The 26118-nt window shown below is 31.8% G+C and overlaps 4 protein-coding genes across 7 annotated transcripts; 2 read left to right on the top strand and 2 right to left on the bottom strand.

Annotated features, from left to right (window-relative positions):
- Positions 1 to 6577: 6577 nt before the first annotated feature.
- On the bottom strand, positions 6578 to 9625 carry LOC25502888 (very-long-chain (3R)-3-hydroxyacyl-CoA dehydratase PASTICCINO 2A). The gene is made up of 9 exons (XM_013590658.3): positions 9379 to 9625; positions 9166 to 9277; positions 8998 to 9016; positions 8814 to 8902; positions 8382 to 8435; positions 7846 to 7916; positions 7689 to 7770; positions 7097 to 7193; positions 6578 to 6996 (listed from the first exon to the last, which is right to left on the bottom strand). The coding sequence occupies exons 1-9, from the start codon at positions 9447 to 9449 to the stop codon at positions 6926 to 6928; spliced, it is 666 nt and encodes a 221-aa protein (XP_013446112.1). The 5' UTR covers positions 9450 to 9625; the 3' UTR covers positions 6578 to 6925.
- Positions 9626 to 10785: 1160 nt separating this feature from the next.
- On the bottom strand, positions 10786 to 14530 carry LOC25502887 (uncharacterized protein At4g38062). Of its 2 annotated transcripts, none has more exons than XM_024771877.2 (2): positions 14379 to 14530; positions 10786 to 13291 (listed from the first exon to the last, which is right to left on the bottom strand). In XM_024771877.2, exon 2 carries the CDS (start codon positions 13244 to 13246, stop codon positions 10943 to 10945), a length of 2304 nt encoding a protein of 767 aa, XP_024627645.1. In that variant the 5' UTR covers positions 13247 to 13291; positions 14379 to 14530; the 3' UTR covers positions 10786 to 10942. The 2 variants fall into 2 exon arrangements, with proteins under 2 accessions (XP_024627645.1, XP_013446111.1); XM_013590657.3 differs by having other exon boundaries at positions 10786 to 13282; positions 14379 to 14528.
- A 1767-nt stretch (positions 14531 to 16297) lies between these two features.
- LOC25502886 (uncharacterized) lies at positions 16298 to 20179 on the top strand. 3 transcript variants are annotated; one of them, XM_024772176.2, is made up of 3 exons: positions 16298 to 16493; positions 17264 to 17856; positions 19393 to 19825. In XM_024772176.2, the coding sequence occupies exons 2-3, from the start codon at positions 17388 to 17390 to the stop codon at positions 19446 to 19448; spliced, it is 525 nt and encodes a 174-aa protein (XP_024627944.1). In that variant the 5' UTR covers positions 16298 to 16493; positions 17264 to 17387; the 3' UTR covers positions 19449 to 19825. The 3 variants fall into 3 exon arrangements, with proteins under 3 accessions (XP_024627944.1, XP_013446110.1, XP_013446109.1); XM_013590656.3 differs by lacking the exons at positions 16298 to 16493; positions 19393 to 19825 and adding an exon at positions 19965 to 20179 and having other exon boundaries at positions 16506 to 17856; XM_013590655.3 differs by lacking the exon at positions 16298 to 16493 and having other exon boundaries at positions 16707 to 17856.
- Positions 20180 to 22075: 1896 nt separating this feature from the next.
- Positions 22076 to 25934, top strand: LOC25502885 (protein NETWORKED 2D). Its single transcript, XM_024773045.2, has 2 exons — positions 22076 to 22372; positions 22845 to 25934. Exons 1-2 carry the CDS (start codon positions 22279 to 22281, stop codon positions 25712 to 25714), a joined length of 2964 nt encoding a protein of 987 aa, XP_024628813.2. The 5' UTR covers positions 22076 to 22278; the 3' UTR covers positions 25715 to 25934.
- Positions 25935 to 26118: the final 184 nt, after the last annotated feature.

The following is a 26118-nucleotide window of genomic DNA, read 5'->3' as shown; positions in this document are numbered from 1 at the left end:
GTGTATGTGAAATTGATTTTCGAGTAAATAGTCAATTTTTCTCCTGAAATTGTAAGTTTCATCAATTACCTTCTTGAAATTAACAAAACTTCAATTACCCCTCTGAAATTTCACAACGTTAGTCAATTTACCCCCTCCGTCAAATTTTTCTGTTAGTGAACATGACGTTTTGCAAATACCCCCCCTGAAGTTTTGCACTTATGTGCAAAATGCCCCCCAAATAAAAAAATTTATATTATTTTTTTCTTAAAAACAAACAATTAATAGTTAAATATTAAAACTAACTATTAATTTTGGAATTTGGGAAAACCACATGCATATATACATCAAAATAGGCTCCAAAATGGGGAAAAATATGTATTTTTTAAAGTGACAATAATGGGATGATTTGTGGATTAATATGGGGGTTGTGTAGTTTAAATGGTTTGAGCAAATTGTTGAAGGAGTTGGAGGAGTTAAAAGACTAAGATCGATGGTGAAGGAGAAAATATAAATTTAAATCTGATTATTAATTTGTTTATAAACCTCTAAAAATAATAATTTGTCTATTAGAAATAATCATTATTGTCACTTTAAAAATACACATTTTTCTCTATTTTGATGTATATATGTATGCAGTTTTTCCAAACTCCAAAATTAATAGTTAGCTTTAATATTTAACTATTAATTGTTTGTTTTTAAGAAAAAAATAATATAAATTTTTAAGTTTGGGGGCATTTTGCACATAAGTGCAAAACTTCAGAGGGGTATTTGCAACGTCATGTTCACTAACAGAAAAATTTGACGGAGGGGGTAAATTGACTAACGTTGTGAAATTTCAGGGGGGTAATTGAAGTTTTGTTAATTTTAGGGGGGTAATTGATGAAACTTACAATTTCAGGGGGGAAATTGACTATTTACTCATTGATTTTCACAGGGGAACCGAAAAGTGGTGTTTCCGAGAGAGAGATATGGAAGAGTGAGAGACTAATCATGTGTGTGTGGACCATGATAAAATTTGTGTATCTTATTTTATCAATGATTCAAATAAATTGGTCTAAGTTGGACCATTCTTTTTGGTGGTCCCTACGAATTAACTCAAAATATTATCTTAAACATACACGCATACTTAAACTTAGGAGTCAAATTGATGAGAATGACCAAATATTTGAATTTAAAAAATTGAGAGACCGAAGCTGCATAATTAGAAATAGAGGGATCAAAATTATGAATTTGTTAAAATGGGGGAATCAAAATTGTATTAAAGTTTTCAATTTTTTATGCATTGTTAGTGTAAAATATTTTTTTGTCAAGTTAGAAGTGTACAAAGGATGGGTTAGGTCGAGTTGTATGTGATCCGAACTCAACCCTAACATCAGCTCAGGTGAATTTTTAGACTTGAACTTGACCATAAACCCAACCAAACCTGATGAGGTTCACGTCTAATAACGACGAGATGGTATCAAGACAAGACCGTCCCAAGACAAACTACCAATACATAAATTAAAAAAAAAATTAATCAACATTTTTTAAAAATCATTGCATAACATCAATATCGATTCCATTGGCTATATAATATTACGGGAAAAAGAAGAAAAAAAAAATAGCACATTTAAACTCATGAAGAACCACTCTCAATCTTACGAAGATCACTGAGTCATTGGGACAGGACTATGAACCAAAATTGTAATTTTATTTATTGATTTTAACACTCATGTGCACAACAACTTTGTGACCTTTAATCAATGATCAACAAATCATATTTTACCTTTCAAGACACAAACTTGGTAGTTGTTATGCCACCATGTGTAGTTATACAAAAAAGTAAGTCAACATAACACAATACTCATGCAAACACCAAATTCTTAACATAAACCTAAAATATGCAACGCTGCATTGAAGAATTAGAAAGTGAGTATGTGCGAGAAATAATAAGAGTGTTATACAGTAATATGAAAAAAAGCATATTTGTCCTCAAATTAAATTGCAACTGAACTAGTAATCGAGCTCGGTCCCGTTTCACTTTATCCTTGTCCTGTCCTTTATTTCTGTCTTTGTTTGTTTTTTTTACCAAATCCAACTTGACCCTTTGTGTTCAGGCTGGGACGGGTTGCAAGATTGAACCGGATTTTATACACCTATAAGTCAAAAAGTTTAGTGGCCATAATATCACCTCATAAGATGAATAAGTGAAAATATTAAATTTAAACTCCGTTCTATTTATATTGTAATGTTCCTACCAATTGAGATTTGTTCAAATTATCTAGTATAATATGTTGTCAAATTCTTAAAGTACAATTTATTAAGTTAATAAATTAAGTACACATTATAATATGTTGTCAAATTATTAATAAGTTAATAAACAATTTATTTATATAAAAAAAAAAAAACATAAGCATTATAATATCATTAAAATGATGTGATATACTGAGTACACATTTTATCAACCTTTCACTTAACGAAGAGACATCATTTTAGTTCATCAATACTACATTCTTACGGTTGGTCTATTTAATCATCAATCAATCTACCCAAAATATTATTTTCACTCCCACTAATAAAATAAATAATACTTTTGTCGGAATGTGTTCATTGTGGATGTTTAATGCTATGTTGGTGAGTTCAAATTCAGTGCTCTAAAAACTAAGGTCCATATGATGTTTATAATGTTGTTCGTTAAATATTTATTGTGAAATTAAGATTGAATTCATAAACAAGAAGAAAATATATATAAATAATCATATTTGGTGCAATAAACACTTTTTAGACTCATCACCATAATGTTTAATGTAAACATTTTTTTAAAGAAGTTGAACAAGAAAAAGGTAACATTTGTAATTATTGTATGACTTAAAGAAATGATTTGTTACGAATAAACAAGTTAAAGGACTAGTTTATTGGAAAATAAAATCAAAGGACTAGTTTGTAATAAAAAACTAACTTAAAGTACTCAACGATATTTGACCTAATTCAATAAAACAAAGAGTGTAACAATTTCAATAAAATTCCTTAGCATAAAATAAACTATTAATTACATAATAATTAAAAAATTACTAAGAAGAACACACACGCACACAAGTTTATAAGAATATTAGAGTGTTAGAATAATAACCCTCAGAAAGTTTAAAAAAAGTTAAGGTAAAGTTTCCTTATTTGAATTAGCGAAAAGACGACACATTATTGTGCTAACGTTTGAAAATTATGAACGGCGTTTTTTTATTAAATTTTAATTTTTATTAAAACTAAAAAAATTATTATGGAAAAAGTTGTTTAAGGGGTATAATTGAAATGATGAAAAGATATGTATAAATACACTCATCTAGTTTTTTACACTTTTTAAATGATAAAGTAAAAAAAACAAAAAATATAGATTTATATCGTGTTTGTTACATTTGTTTTAATATTTAAATTTATTCTTATTTATTTGTTACATGTGTTATTTGTATTGAAAATTGAGGGTATTTTTGGAAAGAAAAATTCAACTCAAAAGTGCTGAAAGGGGTAGTTCCCTTTCTTTATATATAGTATAGATAAAATCACAAGATAGTAAAAATCACTTTTTGTAAAAGGTTATTTAATTTAAGGAGAAAAAAAGGCGAAGTTGAAATATTCTAAAATAAAATATTTTTATATGTAAAGAAAAAAATTCTCAAATCTTGCATTTTTCACGGCATTATATATATATAAACCGTGTCTAAAATATTTTAACTTTTCCTTCAAATAATGCAAGATCTTGAGAATTTTGTGTCATTGTCGGGTTTTGAAGGTGAAACTATTTTATGCTTTGATGGAGAAGTTAAAATATTTTAGACATGGTTTATATAACCGTAAAATAAAATCATGCCATGCCTCAATCAATTACGATACTATATAATAAATGAAAAGGATTAAAAGCACACACAAAAAGTAAATGGTTAAATCAAATCATTGGTTGCATTGCATATGATTTCATATTATCTATGCATGCTCAAACAGTTTGCGAGGTAGGTCCATTCTAGTCACTATGACTATGTCTACTGTCAACAAAGACTGTGGTGGATTAGGTCCTCAACTAGTCATTAGTCAATAGTTAGCAGCAACCATATGTGTGGAAAAAGGAACGTGGAAGAGGACACTCAAACAAGAGGTATGAAAAACTTCAAATTTAATGATACAATTGTATGAAGTTTGACCGCTACATTTTAGAATGTAGATTTTCGAAGAGTAGAATCGAGGAAGAGACCAATTTTGTGGAAGAAAAGGATGAGAATTTGAAACAATGTTCATAGCACATGGAAGTAACAAAGGAAATCAAAAAATAAAATCATGGCACCTCAACAATATTGCAAGCAATAGTATGTGCAGAAAAAAGACAGATTCGTGGATCTTGATGAATCAGTAAGTTGTAGTATCCCATTTGGCGACCATTCCAAGAATCAAGTGAAAAGACAAAGACAATATCTTAATGAGCAATGATATTTTAACTTCCATTTAAGGACAACTTTATTTTTCTTTTTTTTTATTGGTAAAAAACAATGGAGAGAGAAAAAGTAAGAAAGAGAATAATAATATCATATAAGTATGAGAAAGAAAGTTGTCAAAAAATTGTTACAACTTATAAAAGGGCCGTATATTTCTCTATGTTAATTTGCTTGAAAGATGGAATATGTGATTTAATTTCAAATGTCTACTATGTTCCAAACATGAAAAAAAATGATTATTTTATTCAAGGACAACCTTTAGAGAAAGAGAAATGATATTTGAACAACCATTTTTTGACAATTTTTGTGATAACTTTCTCTCTCATACCCACTTTATCATTTTACTCTCTCTTTATTGTTTTGATTTTTGTGCCACTACCTAAATTTCTTTGTATAATTTAGTTGTCCAAAAGGTTGTCACAAGAAATGGTTGTTCAAATATCATTGCTCTTAGAGAAAGGCTTGATATTCACTTGAAATATTTAAGTCTCTCCATCAAATATGAGAAAAATAATCACATCATCAAGGTACCAATGTCAAGAAATAAAACGTTCTTGTTGAATGTCCAAAATGATGTTGCAAAATATCTCAAAGCTTGCCACAAAAGATGGGTATATGCTTTCAAGCAAAAATGAGGGAGAGAAGGGAGAGGGAGAGGGAGAGGGAAAAGCAAGAAACTACCAAAATAGTTTCAAATATATGTTGTAGCGTGTGTGGTGTATCTTTCTAATCGATCTCCAACATGAAGTGTGACTGAAAAATACACCACAAGAAGTGTGGAGTAGAAGAAATCCCAATATCTCACACTTGAAGGTATTTGAGAGTGTTGCTCGTGTTCATATTTTAGACAAGAAAAGAGCTAAACTTGACGACAAAAGCGAGAAATTCATTTCATTTTCATCATTTAAGATAAAATTTAAAATATACAAGTTGAACAATCGAAAAACGAATGAGATTGTAATTAGCTGAGATGTGATCTATAATGATGAGGAACAAGACAATGGGACCCCACAAAAAAGGAGTATAATTTTTTTCCTCGATTAAAATAAGAAAAAAAATCTAGATAAATTCAAATATGGCCTTGTTACCAACGTCATTCAATTTGAAAGACTCGGGAAGTGAAAGAATTGTGACACGTACATGAAGTATTCAAGATCTTTAGGACAACATATAACTGTTATCACCATGATGAATTAAAGATCTCTAATGAAAACCGAGAAAATGAATAATCTCACACTATTATGTCTCTTTCCATATTATGAACCATTTGTCTGGATATCATACTTATAATTTCTATAGCACTCTAGCATTTCAATACAAGTTAAAAATTCATCAAATAGACATTGAGTGTGCATTTTTTAATGGAGTCCTCAAGGAATGGGTGTACATTGAGGAACTATCAGGGATAGAAGGTGAAATGATAAAAAAAATTACTCAAGCTAAGGAACATATTTTTTGGACAAATCAAATTTAAAGGAGATACATAAAAATACGGTTCATTGGACAAATCAAGTGTTAGACCCAATAAAATAAAATATGAGACACATATTTGTCACCGATACATAAAAAAGTACACGACAAATCTTTGTCACAAGTATTAAAAAATAATACAAGACATATATTTATTATTGATGCAAAAAAAGTGAGAGACAAATATTTGTCATTGACTAATATAAAAGCACATGATAAATATTTTCCATTGATACTTAGAAAAAATATATGGGACAAATATTTGTTACTAATACATAAAAAGTTACGAGATAAATATTTGAACAATAAAATAAATTTGTTTCAAATTTATATTAAAGAAAAAGAAGCTAATTTGAAAAATTTGTGCATGTATTCAAAATTAAACCATCTTCTATGACTTATGTTGTTTAATTTTATTGAAAAAGTCTAGTTGTTCGATGAAAACCATATCTTTTACGACTTATGCTGTTAATTTTAATTGTATTAATTAAACTTTATGTTCCGGTTTTTTCTTCTTCTTTTGATCAAGTAGTTTAACGACTTAAAATTCAGGTATATATTATACAATATCTATACCAACTAATATGAGCTCAGAAGAACATGTTACGTCTCTTTTTTTTTTTTTTTGGTACAACATGTTACGTCTCTTTAATTGATCAAATACATTATTGATCAAATATTTTGTCTAGTTGTGACAAAAATTATTAACAAAATAGCTAATGTAACATGTTATATCTTCGTGGCTCTCATGTGTACATTCATGTGTATCCTTCAAGAACTAATTTGCAAATGAAATCCTAATCAATAATTATAATATTTTCTCGATTTCAATCATAATCCATCTCAACCACCCCGGGCCTTTACTCATCAATGACCATAGTTTCTCAACCTTATATCTTTCAACAACAAAACATAACAACTACTCCTTCATGTGGGTCTTAACTCTTAATTAAGGCTGAAATTTCTGCCAGTGGTAATGACTACTAACTACAATGAAAACTACTAATGATGTTTAACTAAGCGGCCTTTGCTTTGGCGAGGGCTTTCTTCCTCTGTGCAAGCATGTACGAGTACATGTGCGGACTACCTGCATAGAATTATGAAATTCAATCAGTTGGAGCATAATGTCGGCAAAATAAACGCTGGAAATAGGGAATATAGTAGTAAGAAAAATGCTTAGTGCATGCCTGGAACGTAGATTGCCAACGCAACAATTGCGATGTAAAAGTAATCGAATGAAGAGTTCCATGTATTCGGCATCCTGATGCAATACTTCTCGGATGCCTGAAAAACATACCAAATCAATAACTTGAAATCAGGTTCCTGATAAACAAGATCATCAAATAGTTCAAGTAGAGCTAATCATAAATAAGTCATAGACTAACAAGCAACAATTCTCTTATTGCACCTTTCTGATTATAAACAACACATCACCAGGTTTAGATATTTTGAAGATTCTAGACCTGTTTGGATAAACAGCTAAATCAAGCATTTATAGCATAAGTGCTTATCATATAAATGCTTATGTATAAGCTATTCCTATAACAAACTATAAAATTAAGTCAAACTATTTTCTTATAAGCTATAAGCTGTTTTCATAAGCTATTTTGGAGAGTTTATGGAAATAAGCTGAAAACAACTTATGGACATATCATATGCTATTTACACAAGCTCTCTCAAATAATCTCACAAGTGCTTATGCCAGTAGATAGCCTAAAATAAGACAATCAAAACAGGCCTTAAAGGTAATTTCGATTCTTCAATGTTCAATATCTTTACCTTAATGAATGGCAAGGCAATATAAATCAAACCAACTTCACTGCTTATGCCTGTTGGATACAAAACTAAGAATGTGCTATATCTGCAAAGGAAAATTTGTAGTCAATATAATATAAGAGCAAAAGTAAGATTTATCAATACTACACAAATTTCATACCTAAGCCACAAAAGCCATGATGGGGAAAATGAAAAAGCCTCTTTAAGTCCAAAGAAAGAATAGCGAATAATCTGAAATTATAACAATAAAGCAGATTATAACTATTGATCTTCATTAAAGTTTTCTCGCATTTTCAATCGGCGACTTCACTCATAGTCCATGACATTCAAGGATTATTGGAAACAAAAGAAAATTGCAGAGCGAAAATGGGATGCTAAGCCAAAAAAGTTTAGCATTATAGTTCAAGCTATCCACAATATCTAACAAGAAATGGTAAAACAAATGATTAAGTGCAAGCTACAATAAAAATATTGGTAACATTAGCGTTAATTCTCGTCAATACTTTCATTTTGTCTTTCTTCGGGAAAATGTAGGAAGTGTTTTATTCCGTAACAAGTAAGAAAGCAATATTCCGTAACAGACATTGCCAACTTATTTATTTCAGCCAATATCCAACAAAACAAACAAATTGGAGTACCATACAGATAGTGTGAGTGCTGAATGTGAGTAAAAAAGCAGTATCATGAAAAACTTGCCTCGGTGATGGACCAGCTGATAAGTAGGGAGCTCACAAGAAAATGAGTCTGAGTCTGTCATTCAAAGATGCGCTAAAATTTCAATAACAGAATATGACAAAATCCTGAATTTAATGACTCCAACAGAAAAAATAATAAATAAAAGGCTTAAATACAGTTTTAGTCCTCCTATTTTTGCATCATTCACAATTTTGGCCTATTTATTTCTAAATCTATGATTTTGGTCCCCAATTTTGGTCTTCAATTACCAAATAATCAAATTTCAGCCTTAAAATGCATAGGTGAGGGAAAGTCATACAAGTTGAAAAATGAGGACCAAAATTGCAAATTTGAATTTAGGGGACCAAATTGTAAATTAGATTAATTAAAGGGCCAAAAAAAGTATTTAAGCCAAAATACATAAATAAGTAAAAAGTTGAAATTTGTGTTCACCTCAGGGAAACTCCACAAGATACCCCATACTAGAAACAGCCTTGAACTAATCTGAGGCAATGTTGCTGATATTGGAGACCTCACAATCCCTTCATCAATTCAAAAACAAAATCAGAAAAAGGCAAAAACAAAAACGAACATCAAATTAAATCTACATTAAGCATTTAATCAATGGATTACTCACCAACTAAACCATGAAGAATCTATCACACCATGCAATACAACGCCATACCCAAAAAAACAAAATGAAGAAAATTTAGTTAAATTCCCAAAACGGTATCTCAAAAAAGTGATAATAATCAAAAGGGTGTCTCCAAAAATGATAAAAATCAAAACTTTTAGAACCAAATACCTCTAATATAGCAGCAGTTTGAGCAAAAAGCAAGGGCTTTTGAGCTACAGAGTAAACATTTTGATGACCCATTTCCTTCAATGTCTTCAAAACAAGAAATAGAACTTGTAACCTGCATAAATTTGAAAAATGGATCTAAGACAACAATGATAAAAACAATTTTTCAATGAAAACAATTTGAAAAAGTGAATGAATGAATGAGAATTTACTTACCATCCAAATAAAACGGTAAAGTTATAAAGAGAAAGGTAGAGTCTTTTCATAGGTGAAACAGAAGCAGTCATTGAAGAATGAAGAGAAGAGAGATAGGGTTCAAAAAGTTGAATAGTTAATGAATTTGGCAAATGATTTTATCTTATGATTGGATTATATAGGGTGACATGGGATTGTAATTGGGGGTAGTAGCCCAACTAACAACAATTATAGTGTATTAATAATTATGGGGGTAATAATAACAACATAAAGTGCAAGTGGCATAGTAGTTGAACTCCTTAACCAAACACGTCACGTGTAAGTAAGTAATAATAACATGGTTGGTTTGGTTTTCATGTGTTCATAAATTCTTTACTGTTTTTATTTTATTTTATACAAAAATAAAAGGATTTGGTTTCATAGATCTGGTTATGATAAAATGGTTTCTGTTCTCTCTATTTTTATTTATGTTATGTTGTCTATTTTGCACCCACTTCCTTATTACTTGTCGTTTTTGTAGAAAGAAATTTGTTTATAATTTACTTATCATTTTATTTTTTATGTAGTGTATTTATTTATCATAGAGAGAAAAATAGATGATAGATAATTAAGGATATTACAGGACTAAGGGAACTAATTATATAAAAAATAGTAAAATAGAAAAAAAAAAAAAAAAAAAAGGTTTCTGTTTTTCTTTACAGTGATAATATGGTTTCTGTTCTTGTAAAAAAAAGGGTTCTATTCTCTTTTTGAGAAAGTAGTATCATTTTTGGCTAGGATCAGTTGGGTCATGTAACATCCAGAGTTAGATCAAATGCATGGTTCTTATCAATGATAAGTTATCATGGATTGTCTACACTATATAAGTTCCATTTCTCATTCAATTTATGATGTGGTAAGTGGCAACTGAACATGTATCTAGACTAGAAATGTAGTTTTTGACCATTTAAATTTCCATAAATACATTTTCAGAAAACATAAAACGTGTATGCCTAAAATAATGTGAGGGATGGGTATGGTATGGACTGATTTTGTAGTTGCTCTCTATTTTGTCAACTTTAAAACTTAGCCCATGTCTTGTATCAGGTCAATTGAGATGGCTGATTGGTATGGTATGGACTGATTTTGATAACTCTGGCGTGTGCACTTTGAGAATTCAATAGAATTGGTTTAATATTATTAAAGCTATGTTTCCATATTTTATAAAATGAATACAAATAGAAATTAGAAAGTGATAAAAAAAGAAGCAGAGCTGCTAAATGTAACATAAATTTTATACTATTGTTTGAATATTTTAAGTTTTTTCTGAAAAGATAATAGCAAGGACCATTTTATTACTAACGCATGATCTGGTTGCGGAGTTCAACAATCATTATTAACGTTCGCTAAGCTTTATGGTCTGCCCTAATCGTGGTGAGTCACGGATTATTAAAAAAGAGAAATCTCAGTGGAAAAGATTCATTGAAAATGAACAAGTATACGTAGAATACAAATGGAATTCCATATACAAACCAAAGAAAGAAAGAAAAAAAAGGTCATGTTTTAAAACTACATGACTTTTTCATGCACACATCCTATTATTCCTCTACCAACTACTATTGAGTTCCTTGAATGGAGATCTTGCATCAGAAATGGCTTCAACTTTCTTTATCCTACTAGCAGGAGAAACTTGAACTGACATATTCTCTTTCACATGGAAAAAGTTATCATCCTTTTTCAAATTCACTCCAGCACCATCAATCTCAAAAGATTCCTCCATGCTTCTCAACATGTCCTTCAGTTGAGTGTCTGCATTAGACAACTCATAGATTCTATCATACAACCCTTGAACAAAAGCCAACAAATTTTCCCTTTCTAAGGACAGTTCTGTTGCATTTCCAGTCAGCTCACAGGCTCTTTCCATTGTGCTTTTTGCAATCACAACACTCTCAAATTCTCTTCTAAATGATTCTTGTTCCAACATAAAAACCTCTTTCTGAAGCTCCTCGACAGCCTTATCTTTCTCTTGCTTGATGCTTTCACCAACATCTACTTGTGCAATAAGTGAAGCTTCTAGTTCTTTACGCATCAAATGGCTTTCTTCAAGATCATTCTTCAAACGATCAAGAATTGACTTCCATATTTGCAATTCAAATTCCATTTCACTTCTTTCGCAAATTCTCTCATCCAGTTCATTGATAGCAATGTCTAAAGCTTCATGTGTTTCTCTAAGTTGTTCTTTTGATTCACATTCGATCTGCAAAACCTTCTCTTCGAGGATCCGCTGACACCTAGTTGATTCCTCCAGCATTTCTTTGTACCTATCAAGTTCGTTCTGCAGTTCTTTGTTACATCCATAAGACTCAGGTTCATTTTGTAGTGAGCGCTGCAACTCTTTGCTGGATCCAAAGGACTCAATCTTCCTCATCAAACACTCTGCTTTCTCGCGTTCTTCATTTAAGCCTTTTTGAGCACTGATCAAAGAATCATCTTTCATCTCCAACTGCTTCATCAGTTGAAAAATCTCCCTTTCTTTCTCTTTGTTGAGCAGATCCATCTCATCTTTATAATTGGCAAGCCTTAACTGAGCCTCAGAAATTCCTTGTTTCAACACTAGCAGCATCACAGACATCTCCTCATTTAACAACCTTGTCTCAACGACTATCAAATGAGAACTTTCCAACTCCATCTGAAGCTCTTCCACTGCTGCAATTTTGGCTTCCAACTCAGATTGACACGTATTCAGTTGTCCAGTCAATTGTTCTATCCGAGAGTCCCATTCGGCCTCTCTAGCCTTAAGAGTCAAAGCACACTCTTTATGTGTTTGTTCTAAATTTTTAAGCTTGGTCCTCAACTTTGACTGCGAATAGTAAGCACCTGCTTGAATTTGAGATTCCTGTAGTTCTCTGAGTGACATCCTTAACTCTTGATTTTCTTGCTCTAGCTTCTCCATTTGGTACTTTGCTTCTTTAATATGCGCCTCTTTTGTTTTCAGCGAATATCTCAAATCAACAATATCTTTGTCGCGATCAGAGTTTAAACAATCAAGCTGTAGTCTGGCATCATGGTACTCGCTACCAGCATTATCAAGCTGCAGCCTAAAATCCGAAACTTCAACTTCGAGTCGCTTTTTCTGACTTTCTACATGAGCAAGAGCTTGGTGGCAGGTCTGTAACTGATGTTGAAGATCTTCTGATATTCTGATCTGAGACTCTAATTTAGTTTCAAGTGAGGAAATCTCATCAAGCAATGTGGATTTTTCCATCTCCCACTCTTTCTTGCTAGACTTAAATTGGCCTTTAAGTTTCTCATATGCTTCTTCTAGATGTTTAAACTGTTCCTTCTTCCACTTTAACTGATCTTCCAACTTCACTTTTTCCTCCTCCAACTTCTGAAACATTCCATCTCTTTCACTTAGTTCTTTGGATGATTTTAATTTCTTCTGTGATTCTGAACACTTCTGCTTCGAAACCGATAGACAACTTTTCAGGCTTTCAATTTCTTTTCTGTATCGACAAACCTGCTGATCTTGATTCTCTGCCTTGTCATTTGCTTCCTCTAAGGCCAACACCAACCCTCTTTTCTCATTTTCCCACATTTTAATCTTTTCATCGAAATCAACTCGAAGTTTATCGTTTGCAGCTTTGAGATGTTTGATGATGGACTCTTGTTCTTTCAAGTTCCCTTTCAGACTTTCATATAAACTCTTCGCCTCAGCAATTTCGTCCGCCTTCTGAAGCAGTTCCTGATCAAGCTTCTCAGATTTGGACTTTGCTTCTTGTGTTTGGTTGACTTGTGCATTAAGGGATCTCTTCAAATTCTCAAGTGAATCTGATTTTGCTCTTAGTTCTGCCTTGAGTTTGTCAATCTCAGATTTTGCTTCATCCAACTCTTCATAAACTTTTTCCATTTTTCTTTTCACATATAAGAAATTCAACAAAGAAATCTGTTTTCCCTAGCAGTGAGAAAATAAAACAAGCAAAGTTACACAAAGACTATGCTGATAAGAGAAGTTAATAAAATGCTTCATAAGAGAAATTAGGACTATATGGATTAGTTTATTCGGGCTTATCTAGTAACATAAGTTTTGTGAGACTGTTTGGGAGAACTTATGAAAACAGCTTATAACAATTTTCATAAGCTTTTTTTCAACTTATTTCATAAGTTCAGCAATATAGCTTATAAAAACAACTTCTAGCATATGTAAAAGCAATTTAACGTTATTTTTTGCTATAAAAATAGCCTATGCCAGCATATACATAAATTCTTATCATGATAAGTGTTTATGCTATAAGTTACAAATAAGCTGTTTATACAAACAGGCCCAGATGTCCTAAAACTAATTCATTCCTAAACAAGTGAGATTAGTTCTGTCTTTGTGCAGCCAAATTATGTTATCAAGAACCAACATTGCAATTGAATTAGTGAAAGGGAACTTGTTAATTGTTACTCAATAGGTTACCTCAACTGGAGGTAATCCTATTCGAAGCATGCGAGGCACTAAAGGTGCATAAGCCCCTTCCGCTAGACCCAACCCCCCTTCGGTCAATTATAGTAATGTGAAATTACATCCTTAGAGAAGTTGAAAACTACGATATGGCCTTATCAATTATATATCATTTAAGATCATTAGAATTTCTAAGAATCTACTAATTATAGACATAACAGAATCTACTACTACTTGATTTTCTTAAATCATACAAAAGGAACCCCCCCTCCCCCTAAATATTCTGAATTAGTAACAAGAAATTATGTGAAAACAAAGTTTGTATAAGACGCAAGAAGCAAAATCTGGATATTACATATTCATTTTTTCAATTTATACGAATTATTACATGGCATTGCAAGAAACATATAAAACAAGTAAATTAATTTCTTCAAAAACAAAAAGTAATTTAATGAATGGAAAATAGCAAAGAAAGATAAAAATAAAGATTAAATACTAAGTGAATGGTTAATACCCAGAAAGAAATTGCACACATTTTCAAGATATTCAGCGAAATGAAGAGAAGAATTGAAAGAAACGAAACGAAGAAACTGACCTGATTTGAAGAACAGAAGAAAGCAAGTAATGTTGTCCCTGAAGAAGGAGAAAGATGAATGAAAAGTTACCGTTATAATGTTTCAACCGTTTTTTACGAGAGAGAAGAAGAAAATAACCAAGTATGAGAAAGTATTATGCAGTTTCTTTGAAATGAATGAAAAACTAGCCGTTGAAAGATTTTCTCGGGTTAGACTATATTTGGGCCTATTATCTACGACAAGAATTTATGACTATTTGCACTCCTTATGTTATTTTCGTCCCTTACAAGGACTGTACCAACCTAGTATCACATACTACTAATTTTCCAAATTGAAAAGTGTTAATCAAGTATGAGTTAAGTCTCATGTTCGATTCTCCCCAATGTTAATTTGAGTGGACTGATTTAACTTCTTTAAAAATATTGTGAGTTAAGTTTTGCATTTGATAAAATAGTTGAGTGTATGCGGCATATAAATGAGACAGTCCATCATCTCAAAGTCTTAAGATTCTTAGTGAAAATGCAGTTTGAATTTTACTTATACGATTGCTCTTTGTAATACAATAATCCGACCTAGTAAGACTTCACCTCATGGTCCAACATAACAAATCACAATTAATCATATTCGTGATTTTAGGAAATGTTATTTTAAAGTCAAATATTTTTATTGGTTTATGATTGATTGAATGTATAAAAAATCTTTATATTCAACTCTAATAAATTCGCAATGTTAAAAATTAATATCTTAGAGATGATGAAATGATGTTAAAAATTCGGCTCGGTCATCGACTCGGCAGGGGTACTGGGTTATTGGGTCAATGGTCGAACCACTGAGTCACTGGTTGAACCGCATGACTGAATCGGATTAAACCGGATAACTCGGTTAGGTGACTCGGTCTTAAGATTAAATTTTTTATAAATATTTAACTAAATTAAAAATATATATCAAACTAAATTTATACTTTATTTGTTATTTGTTGAAGTTGTAGAACATAAAGATAGAAGAAATTATCTTATATCTATCAAAAAAGTTATTTTATAAAAATTTAATGTTAATTTCCAATTTTTAAAAACATAACATTGCCCTTTAAAATAATATAATTATCCAAAAAAAAAAAGGTAAATAAATAACATTGCTTTGTAATTGCCGTGCAGGTTGTTGAAACATTAAAATTGGGCTTATTTGACAAGCCCATCATATATATACCACCAAGTGAAAACCCTAAACAGCTATAGCACATCTCCAGAAACATTAGCCGCCGCACAGTGTGCAATTTTCTTTCTCATTCTCTGCTCGTTTTCTTTGTAAGTATTAAATGGATCTTCTACAAGGAATTCTGATAGGGTTTCAAGCTTTAAGTTCTTTCTCTCCTTCCATTGACAGAACGTCCCACAACCTTTATTCTTCTTCTTCTTCTTCTTCTTTTTTTTTTTTTTTTTTTTTTTTTTTTTTTTTTTTTTTTTTTTAAGAATGCAAGCATTGAACCGGACGGTTCTATAAACCGGCCGAGTCGCCGGTTTTGACCGGTTTTAAACGAGCCATGCTGGTTTACACCGGTCTAACTGCATGACCGATCCAATGAGAAGCTCGAACCGGATACCCTACCGGTTTACGATCTGACCGGTCCAGTTTTTAAAACTATGCATCCATTAAACATGGGTAGAGGAAATTATGAGCACGTAGTTTTTCTTAGAGATGATGACATGATGTTTTTAACATGTTTATCGCATTAAAACAGTAAAAATTATAGGTATGGAATTGTACCTTACTACCTAAGTTTAACGCTTGAATTACTTGAATAAAAATCATTATTCAATTATTGACTCAAAAAGAAAATTAATGAATATTTAAGATTCACTATTTGACATATTTACACACATATATGTTTTTATTTCAACATTATTCAACGTCAATGCTGACCAATTTCCACGTGTCAAATGCAGCACATGATTGGACCGTTCTCTCCCACTAGATCACCCTCCTCCACACAATCTCAACCGTTGAATGCAACACCCTACAAAAATGGCGAAAAAAAATAACACAACGTCTTTAAAATTAGAAAGAAAACTCGCTTCAGTTTTCACTGCACCTCATGAAGATGATCATGGAAACTAGAGTGTGACCAATGAGTTAGGGTTAGGGTTTCAAACTCAACTACTGTTTTACTCCGATCACTCTTTTCCTTCTTTTTCGATTTTCCGGCAACTTTTTATTTTTTATTTTTTATTTTTTTATATAAATTCCGATGATACTGCAGAAGAACACAATTCAATTACGTCATAATAATCTGAATCGGTTTTGAGTGAAATTACAATTCTTTTTTATATTTTTTTGGTTTTTTATATGAAATGTCTTATTTTGGAATAATAATAATGAACTTTCTTGTCCATTTTTGTGGACTTTCTGTGAATGTGATTGTTTCAAGAATTTTTTTTGGCAGTTATGATGAAGTTAAAGTTTCTGCAAATTAAAGTATTCCTTTTTGAAGTTTAATTGACTTTGTAGCACTGACACATCTGGTTAAAGGCATGTCTGTTCCGTTGTCCGACACATGTCGTAAATCTTTATTGGTGCGAACGTGTCTGTGTCCGTGTTTTAAAGATAATGGTTCTGTATGTCAAACTAAAACAATGTACTACTGATTTTTGTTTAGATTAAGCAAAATCGATGATTTACTTAATAAGTAAGTAGTTTTTGGGGTTTGGTCTAAAAAAAGTTTACTGTAACTGTTCAATTTTGCTTTTCCTTTTTCATAGACTTAGCTTTTTATCAATAAATATTTAATACTACTACTAAGTGGGTTTGATTTTGATGATGTTCTTTTTTGGTGGAATTCATTTATATATATGTACCACATTTTGCATTGATAGTTTTCCTAATACAGTGGTGTCACTGCAACTGGCAGGAACCACTCATCATTTCAACTCCTAATTGCTTTCTTCACCTTAAAGTTTGAGGCTTTTCCTTCTCATTGTTACACAAAACTTCGAAAAAGAGCTTCACTTTCGGCTTGAATTCGAGGGTTGGCTATGTCATTGAACCCTTTTTCATCATGGAACATGTGGGGTGGTGGTGGTAGGAGAGAAAATGAGAAAGAGCAAGTTTCTGAATGGGGTGTTTCTTTGAAAGAATGTGAGGTGGTGAAGGAAAACAAGAAGGTTTCATCGCCATCGCATAGGAAGTTTGGAAGGAAAAGAGAGGAGAAAAAGGAAGAGAGAACAATTGATAGAGAGTATGATGTTGTGTTTGTTCCATCTGATGGTGGTGATTGGTGTTTTCTGTCTGGTTCTGAATCTGATGACTCTGATTGGTCTATTGGGTGGCTGGAGCCTCTTGGTTCTGATTTTGAAAGCAATGATGATGATGATGATGATGATTCTGGTGGTGATAGTTTTGCTGTTTTGGTTCCTTGTTATTCACCTGGCTGCAAGGAGATTGAAGGCTCAAGCAATGTGCTTTTGAATGCCATTAAGAACCTCCCTAATGAATTTTCTTCTGGTAAGAATTTCCATAACGAATTTTTGAATTATGGTCTTGTTATTGATTGGTTCTGTTCTGATTACGTATATATAATTTCATCCTTGTTATTGGAATTGTGATTTTTATTTTCTCTGAATCAATTGACTTGTTATCTGAGTAAATAGTCATTTTGGTTCTTGAACGTGTCCGACTCTGTTGCTACAATCCCCAAATTAACCGAAATTACAAAAGCATCATCGAACATGTCTCTTGTTAGTCGGTTTGCTCATCAAAAGTTTGATCATTGGATGTATATTCCATTAGTTAGTTTGTTCTATCAAATTACTAACAGTACATACACTCAACCAAGTTTTTTGTAATTTTGATAGATTCAAGAACAATAATGATACTACCTCACACATTTAGAGATAAAATGATTATTTACTTATTTTCTGTTATGTTTATTGGTGTTTGGCAATTATTGGTAGCTTAAAAGTTCAATAGTTTTAAGGCTTCCTTTCTAGTTTATGGCCCATGGCTTTAGACAATACTAATTTTTTTATTTGTCAATTTATAGTGGGTTAGGCATGATTTTCTAGCATCTATGGTTTTTCTTCATTTTATTATTATTCATATATATAACTCTGATTTTCAAAGAGCTTTTATGTGGTAAATTTCTTTTTCTTTGTTTTTTTCTTCATTGCCTCTTTCTTTTTCTAGTTTCTATGATTATTCTGGCTTGTATTTTCTCCTCCTTGTGAATTCTAATTGTACTAGTCAGATATAAAAAGGTTGAAATTTTGCTTTGGCAATCAATTTTTTAAGTGTTTCTTTATGATAGAGGGTAATGTTATGCACTAAAGTAAGTTCATAATTTGACTTAAGGTCCTCAATTCAGTAATAAAATTAAATTAACTAAAGCAATTGATTCCATGCTTGGCAATGACATCTATGTCAATAGCATTACTTTTTTCCTCTCTTTTATTGCTTCTTTTTTAGGTTGATTATCCTTTGTTGACTATTGAGCACAAGATCTTCTGTTACACAGGAGTTCCAGATTGTTACTATTGTGCTGATGATGTTTAAACAATAGCAGAATAGAATTACGTTATGAGATTAGTCTTGATGATACTATGTTAATCAGAAATGTTAGGTAGATCTATCATCTGTTTCCGTAATTTGAACTATTATTTACTTGCTTATGTTTATGTAGAATGAGCTATTATTTCCCTTATTGTTAAGGCTTTCCATAAAATAATGTTTTTAGAGCTCGAATTCTAGGGTAGGTAAGTGTTCTTCTACGATGTTTAGAAATCACTCAACTTTGACGATGACCGACATGGGCACCTTTAATTAGAAGCAAAGGGTTCTCCACGTCTTTACGACTGAGACACTGACCTGATCGATATTGATTTGAGAAAAAAAAAACAGAATGAATATAAGTTGAGTTTTGAGCTATTCATACTCGTTTTCCTTGTTTTGTTTTTCTCGAACCGACACTGATTGGATCGCCGTACATTGTTATATATATGTTATCCATACATAGTAATTTTGTAATTCTGATTGTTGATACAGACGGGAAGAATTACATGGAACAATGGTTGGCTACTCTACAGAATTTTGGAGCTTAGAATAAGAAAATAACTTATCCACGTTGATGGTCCTTGGTAATTAACTGCTACAAGTTATAAATAGCAAGTTAATGAAGAATGTGATAAGATCCCTAGGGGCAGGGGACCTAAACTACCTAGTCTATTAGTACTAGTATTAACTGTAGATGCCACTTTCTCTCTAGCTGTAGAAAATACAAAAGTAAAAAAAGAAAAAAGCTATAAGCTATAAGCTTTTCAGTTTTCTATTTTAAGAGGAGTATTAGAATTCTAATCACTGACAAACCAGTGTACATTTGAAGATATTTAATCTTATTTATATTGATTAATGTTGCAATATGTAGTTGGCATGAAAGAGTGGATTATCTACATTTGGAGATATATATTTACCTTTCATCTTTTCCTGGTTTTTGTACTTGTGGAATAATCTTTTTGAAAAACTGTGTGCTATATGGTATAATGGACCACATTAAAGGCTAAAGCTGTAGTGAAACTAGTTATGATTGTTCACAAGCATATGTTGGTGGAACTTTGCAGGCTGATAGGGATTTGTAACTGAAGGTTCATCCTGGCGCACGTATTCTGCAATTTTAATCAGTTGGTGACTTTTGGTGCCTCATGGATTATTGATTCCTAACTGTGATGAAATGATCCATTAATTGTAAAATGTTAATTAGATCTTCTCTTTATTGATGTTTGTAGAGACTATACTGTTAGACAACTATAAATTTACAAAGAAAATTATATATTAACACGGAAACCAAAACAATATAGAGAAAAAGTAAAAATATAATGGAGTATGAGAGATAAAATTGTCACAAAAATTATTATAAAATGATTGCATAAATATCAATTTACAAAGAAAATTATATATTAACACGGAAACCAAAACAATAGAGAGAAAAAATAAAAATATAATGTGAGTATGAGAGATAAAATTGTCACAAAAATTATTATAAAATGATTGCACAAATATCATTTCTCATAGTGATATTATGTTGATGATGTGGAAAATTAATTTAAGTTTTTTATTAAGCAAAATGAATTTAAAAATGAGTGACGTCAAAGTTACATTTGGAATTTTAGTCACCACATAATCAAACATACACGATGTGCATACGATGAATTTGATAAAATTATGGTGACACCATGATTTTGTGAAGTTTTTAGGTATAGTTTTTATAATATTATGATGGCTCAATGTAATTGCAAATTTCACCGTGAATCCATAAATACACGTAACACACTAATACAATTCTAGGAACCAATTTAGAAGCTCGCTCAAATAAAAGTAAAATGAAATGCAAATGGAATTGTTTTCTTCTCACAATGGAAAGAAATCATCTTTGTGGGATTCATCACATGTTTTTTTTTCCACCTTTTATTAACTTTAATGGAGACCAAGCAGCGGTGGAAAGTGTGTTTATGTTAATCAAAGATGAACAATCAATCAAGTATAGTTTGGTCATGACAAAACGATCTTATGTATTTTTTTGGTTATGTTTCTTGAAAATTTGATAAATAAAAACAAAGATACAAAATAAGAAAATATGTCTCTAATGGATGTTCAATTACTTCCTATAAAATGAAAAATAAGCAAATATTATAGATTTTTTTTTAAGGAGCAAATATCATAGTTGAAAAGTTAATATATGTGGATTAAATTTTTAACCGCAACTTTTCAAATCATTACTTTTGTGTATATTTTCTTCCAAAGATAATATTTTACTTAGTTAAATGATTTTTTCATGAGTGAGAATCAAATTTGATGTGTAGAATTTATAACACGGACACAAACTTTGCACCAATCATTTATGTTAGACTCGATATTGCTTTCATACAAGTTTCTATAATTTTTTCTATACTTAAAATGAAAATTAGTTACTAACCATTTTTTGTATACTTGGACGAAATTTTTCTTATAATAAGAAGGGTTAATTATGTTTTCGGTCCCTACAAAATTGCGACCTTGTAAGTTTAGTCCTTATTTAATTTTAATAGCTTTTTTAATCTTTACAAAAAAATTCTGCACTTCATATTAGTCCTTACTCAATCCAAATTTGTTTAATTTATGCTTAAATTCTTAAGTTTTTCAACAATTTTTTACAGACGTGTTAAGAACGTTATTAAAAGGTCCTCCGAAAAAAATATCGCAAAAATTTGATTTCTACGTTCATATTTTTGTTACTTATATCTTAAACTTTTGTCGTTTTAAAAAATTCATATTTAATTTATTTCATGTTAAAAAATTATAGATTTTAGTAAATGAACCTTTCATAGTGTTCTAAACTTGTATAAAAAGAATCGTTAAAAAATTTAAGAGTTTAACAATAATTAAGCAAAATTTATTTTAGCAGGGACTAAAATTATAAGTAATTTTTTTTTTGTAGGGATCAAAAAGACTATTAAAATTAAGCAAAGACTAAACTTAGAAGATCGCAATTTTATAGGGACCAAAAATATATTTATCCCAAGGAATATTTATGTTTCAACTTTGAAGTTTGATAATATCAAATTTTCAGCTTGGCAACATAGGACCGTGCCAAGTGCACATAACTGATTGGTTGTTGTGTTTTGGAAAAGGAGAGTAGGGACATCAACTTCGGGCGAGGTTTGCTCCCCTCCATGATCCCATAATTAGAACATATTAGTTCCATTCCATGCTCTCTTTTCCACACCAACCTTGTAACAATTATTCTATTTGTTGAATGAGTCTTTGTTTTGTTCAATTTTTTACTACTTGTTAATTTCTATGATCTTGGTTCTATGCTAGACTTCATGTCTTCTCCTCCCTCTCTAGACATATAGAGAGAGAAGAAAGTGTTATCATAAGAAGAAAAAACAATTCATCATGTTGCAAAGAGCTGCAAGCAATGCTTATTCATGGTGGTGGGCCAGCCACATTAGAACAAAGCAATCAAAATGGATGGAACAAAACCTCCAAGGTTATTTTTTCTCCTTATTTTCTTGTTTCTATATACTCAAACTATGTATCATATAAGTTTTGTAACATATGTTCATAGTAGAAAAATGCAATTTCTTATTGTTTTTTTTGGTATAAAGAGAATTGCTCTTTCGTACGGAAAAAAAATCGAGGAAGGTGTCATGGATAGAAAAAACGAAAGTTTTTGGTATAAAGAGATTTGCTCTTTCGTACGGGAAAATAATTAAGGAAGGTGTCACAAATCGAAAAATGATCAATAAGTGACTTACCGTATATGGATAGTTAACTTTTTATTTTATTTTACAAGTCTAGAAGCGAGAATCACATATATTAAGTGTAGAGAAGTTAGATAATACGAGTTCGAACTTGTGCCACAACACATCAAATGTTCCCATAACCTATTACCATATTGGTTGTGTACTTGTTATATAATTATATAGATCAAACTAAAATATGCAAAATGATATGTGCAGATATGGAGGAAAAAGTACAATCTGTTTTAAAGCTTCTAGAAGAAGAGGGAGACTCATTTGCAAAAAGAGCACAAATGTATTACAATAGGAGACCAGAGGTAATAAACTTCGTTGAAGAATCGTTCCGCGCATACCGATCTTTAGCCGATAGGTACGATCACTTATCAACGGAGTTACAAAATGCCAACAACACAATTGCTTCTGTCTGTCCAGAAAGAGTTCCTTATATGGATGAGGACGATGACGAAGCATCGCCAAGGCCACCAAGAAAAATGCCAGAAGGATTGAAACCAAACGTTCCGAAAGCTCCAAAGACTCCACTCAAAGATTTAAAAAGTGTCATAACGACAGCGACAGCCACAAGGAAATTCAGTAACAAGAAAGCATCTTCATCAACAACTCCTAAAGCTCCTAAATCAGGATTGAGTAGAAAGCAAGCAATTGAAGAGGTTGATAAACTTCAGAAACAGATTCTAGCATTACAAACTGTGAAAGAGTTTCTGAAAAGCTCTTATGATAATTCCATTGCTAAATATTGGGATACTGAGGGACAGATTAAGGAATTGCAAGAGAGAGTTTCCAATTTGCAAGACGAACTTGGTGAAGGTGTTGTTAATGTTATTGATGATGAGGAGGCTCGCCGTTTGATGGCAGAAGCGGCTCTTAAATCGTGCCAAGAAACATTGTCACGTTTGCAAGAGAAACAGGCAGAATCGCTTGATGAGACGAAAATCGAGTCCAAAAGAGTAAGGGAAGTAAGGGATAAGTTAAGTTCCCTTATGAATCAACTTCAATATGATCAATCCAATTCGCAAAAGCCGAGGCCAAAACGAGGTGTAAAAGAAGTAACAGGAACAAAGGATTTGAGTGAAGATGTGGAGACAATGACTAAGCAGAGACAAGAGTTGCAGTTATTGCAAGAGAAGATTAAAGAACATTTCGAGGCTGGCTCAAATTCGACTTTAACCGTGTCAGAAATGGCAGAAAAAATTGATGAGCTTGTTACAAAAGTGATTAGTTTAGAATCTGCTGTTTCTTCTCAAACAGCTTTGGTAAAGAATTTAAAAGATGAAACTGATGAACTCCATTCGCTGGTTCGCAACCTTGAAACGGAAAAGGAAAGTTTGGTTAACGACAAAGTTAAATTGAACGAGAAACTTAGAGAAATGGACGAAATGGTGAATGAACTGCAAGAACTAAACCAAGTTGTTGAAGATCAGAACAACAATCTTCAAACTCATTTCACCGAAGCGCATTGTAGTCTTGATAATCTCTCTGATAAAGTCCCAAAGGTGATACCAGACGAGGAGGATATGGTGAGTAAAGTATTTCAAACAGAAGAGGAAGTATTTCAAACAGAAGAGAATTCATCAACAGATGATGAACCGAAACATGATGTTAAATCACAAGATGCATTGAGTCAAGACAAAATCTTGTTGAATGTTGATGATGCAAAGTCCAATACGGCCATTGATTCATTGGAAAATGAAGCCCAAAAGGTGATACCCAACGAGGAGGATAAGGTGAGTGAAATATTTCAAACAGAAAAGAATTCATCAATAGAAGATGAACCGAAACATGACGTTAAATCACAAGATGCATTAGATCAAGACAAAATCTTATTGAATGATGGTGCAGAGTCCAATACGGCCATTTATTCATTGGAAAATGAAGTTAATGTCGCTGATTCACAAATAAAAGAAGAAACAATCTCAGTGGAAAATGAATCTCCTATAGTGTTGAAAGAAAGAGAAAAGACTCATGATATTAGCAATAACAGTATAATACAATCAATTGATGCTGGAAATCATGAAAAGGATTATAAGGAAATTTCATCCGAGACAACTACTACTTTTAAAGAAGATTCCGAGGAGAAAGCAACAACACCAGAAGATAATGCTTTGCTTTTAGAGTATAGGAACACTCTTATGAATTATGAAGAAGTGAAGAACAAACTCAGCGAATTAGAGAAGAATCATCAAGATGCACTCTTTGAGTCATCATTGCAGGTGAAAGAATTGAAGACTTCTAATGCCGTGAAAGACGAAGAGATTCGACTCCTACGTCAGAAACTAAGTCTTTTGCACAAAAGCCTTGAGGGAAATGAAGAAATCGGAGAGTTACCTCCTTTGCAGCCACCAGAAAATCATGTTATTGAGAAAATGTTTAAGTTAGAAGAACCAGAATCAAGTTCTGCTGTTGAAGAGAAGTTTCGGATGGGTATCGACGAACTTCTCGAGGAGAATCTAGAATTCTGGATGAAATTCAGCACTTCTTTCACCGAGATACAGAAATACGAAACAACTACAAAAGATTTACTGATTGAGGTATCGAATCTCGAAACAAAATGGAAAGCAACAGAAGGAAGTACTAGCACTAAATATTCATTGAAATCAGATGCAAGACCACTTTATAAACACCTTGCAGAGATTCAAAATGAACTCACATTATGGTTGGAAAACAGCGCGTTGCTGAAGGAAGAACTTCAACAAAGATTCTCGTCGTTGTGTGAAATCCAAGAAGAGATAACAACAGCATTGAAAGTGAGTGCTGAAGACGATGATTTCAAGTTTACAAGCTATAATGCTGCAAAATTCCAAGGAGAGGTTTTGAATATGAAACAAGAGAATCATAAAGTTGCTGATGAGCTTCAAGCTGGGTTTGATCTTGTAACAACTCTTCAACTTGATGCTGAGAAGGCTCTTGCAAAGTTGAATGAAAAATTTGGACTGTCAAATTCCAAGAGAAACCAGACGAGACCTTCGGATTCGAAGAACGCTGTTCCTCTAAGGTCATTTATCTTTGGAGTCAAACCAAAGAAACAAAAACAGTCTATCTTTTCAATGCATAGGAAATACCGTGTAAAGTAATACTCATACTGCATTTTGTTCAATTTTTTAAACTGTTAATTTTATTGGTTTCATTAGGTAGGGTATGTATTGAAATTTGTTAGAGATTGCAATTGGCCTTTTTTACTTAAGGGAGAATATCTTCATTTTATACTTGTCTATATATATTGTAAGAAGTGTGACCAAATGTGTGTAGGGGCTTTAGATTACCCTATGTATTTTGAGCCTTTTTCAATGTACATCAGTGAATCCAGTTTTCTTTAAAAATGTTGTCTTCCAAGTACCAAACATCTCATGAATGAAATACTTTGAAAGGATTTCAAAAGAATGGTTCTGATATGTTTCTATTGATTTCACTCAGGGTGTAGATGTATATAAAAATCAGAAATATTGTGCATGTTACAATCTCTTCAAGATTATAGGAG

The sequence above is a fragment of the Medicago truncatula genome, chromosome 8 (assembly GCF_003473485.1).
Source record: "Medicago truncatula cultivar Jemalong A17 chromosome 8, MtrunA17r5.0-ANR, whole genome shotgun sequence".
NCBI classification, from domain to species: Eukaryota; Viridiplantae; Streptophyta; class Magnoliopsida; order Fabales; family Fabaceae; genus Medicago; species Medicago truncatula.
This window is presented reverse-complemented; position numbering and strand designations above follow the sequence as displayed.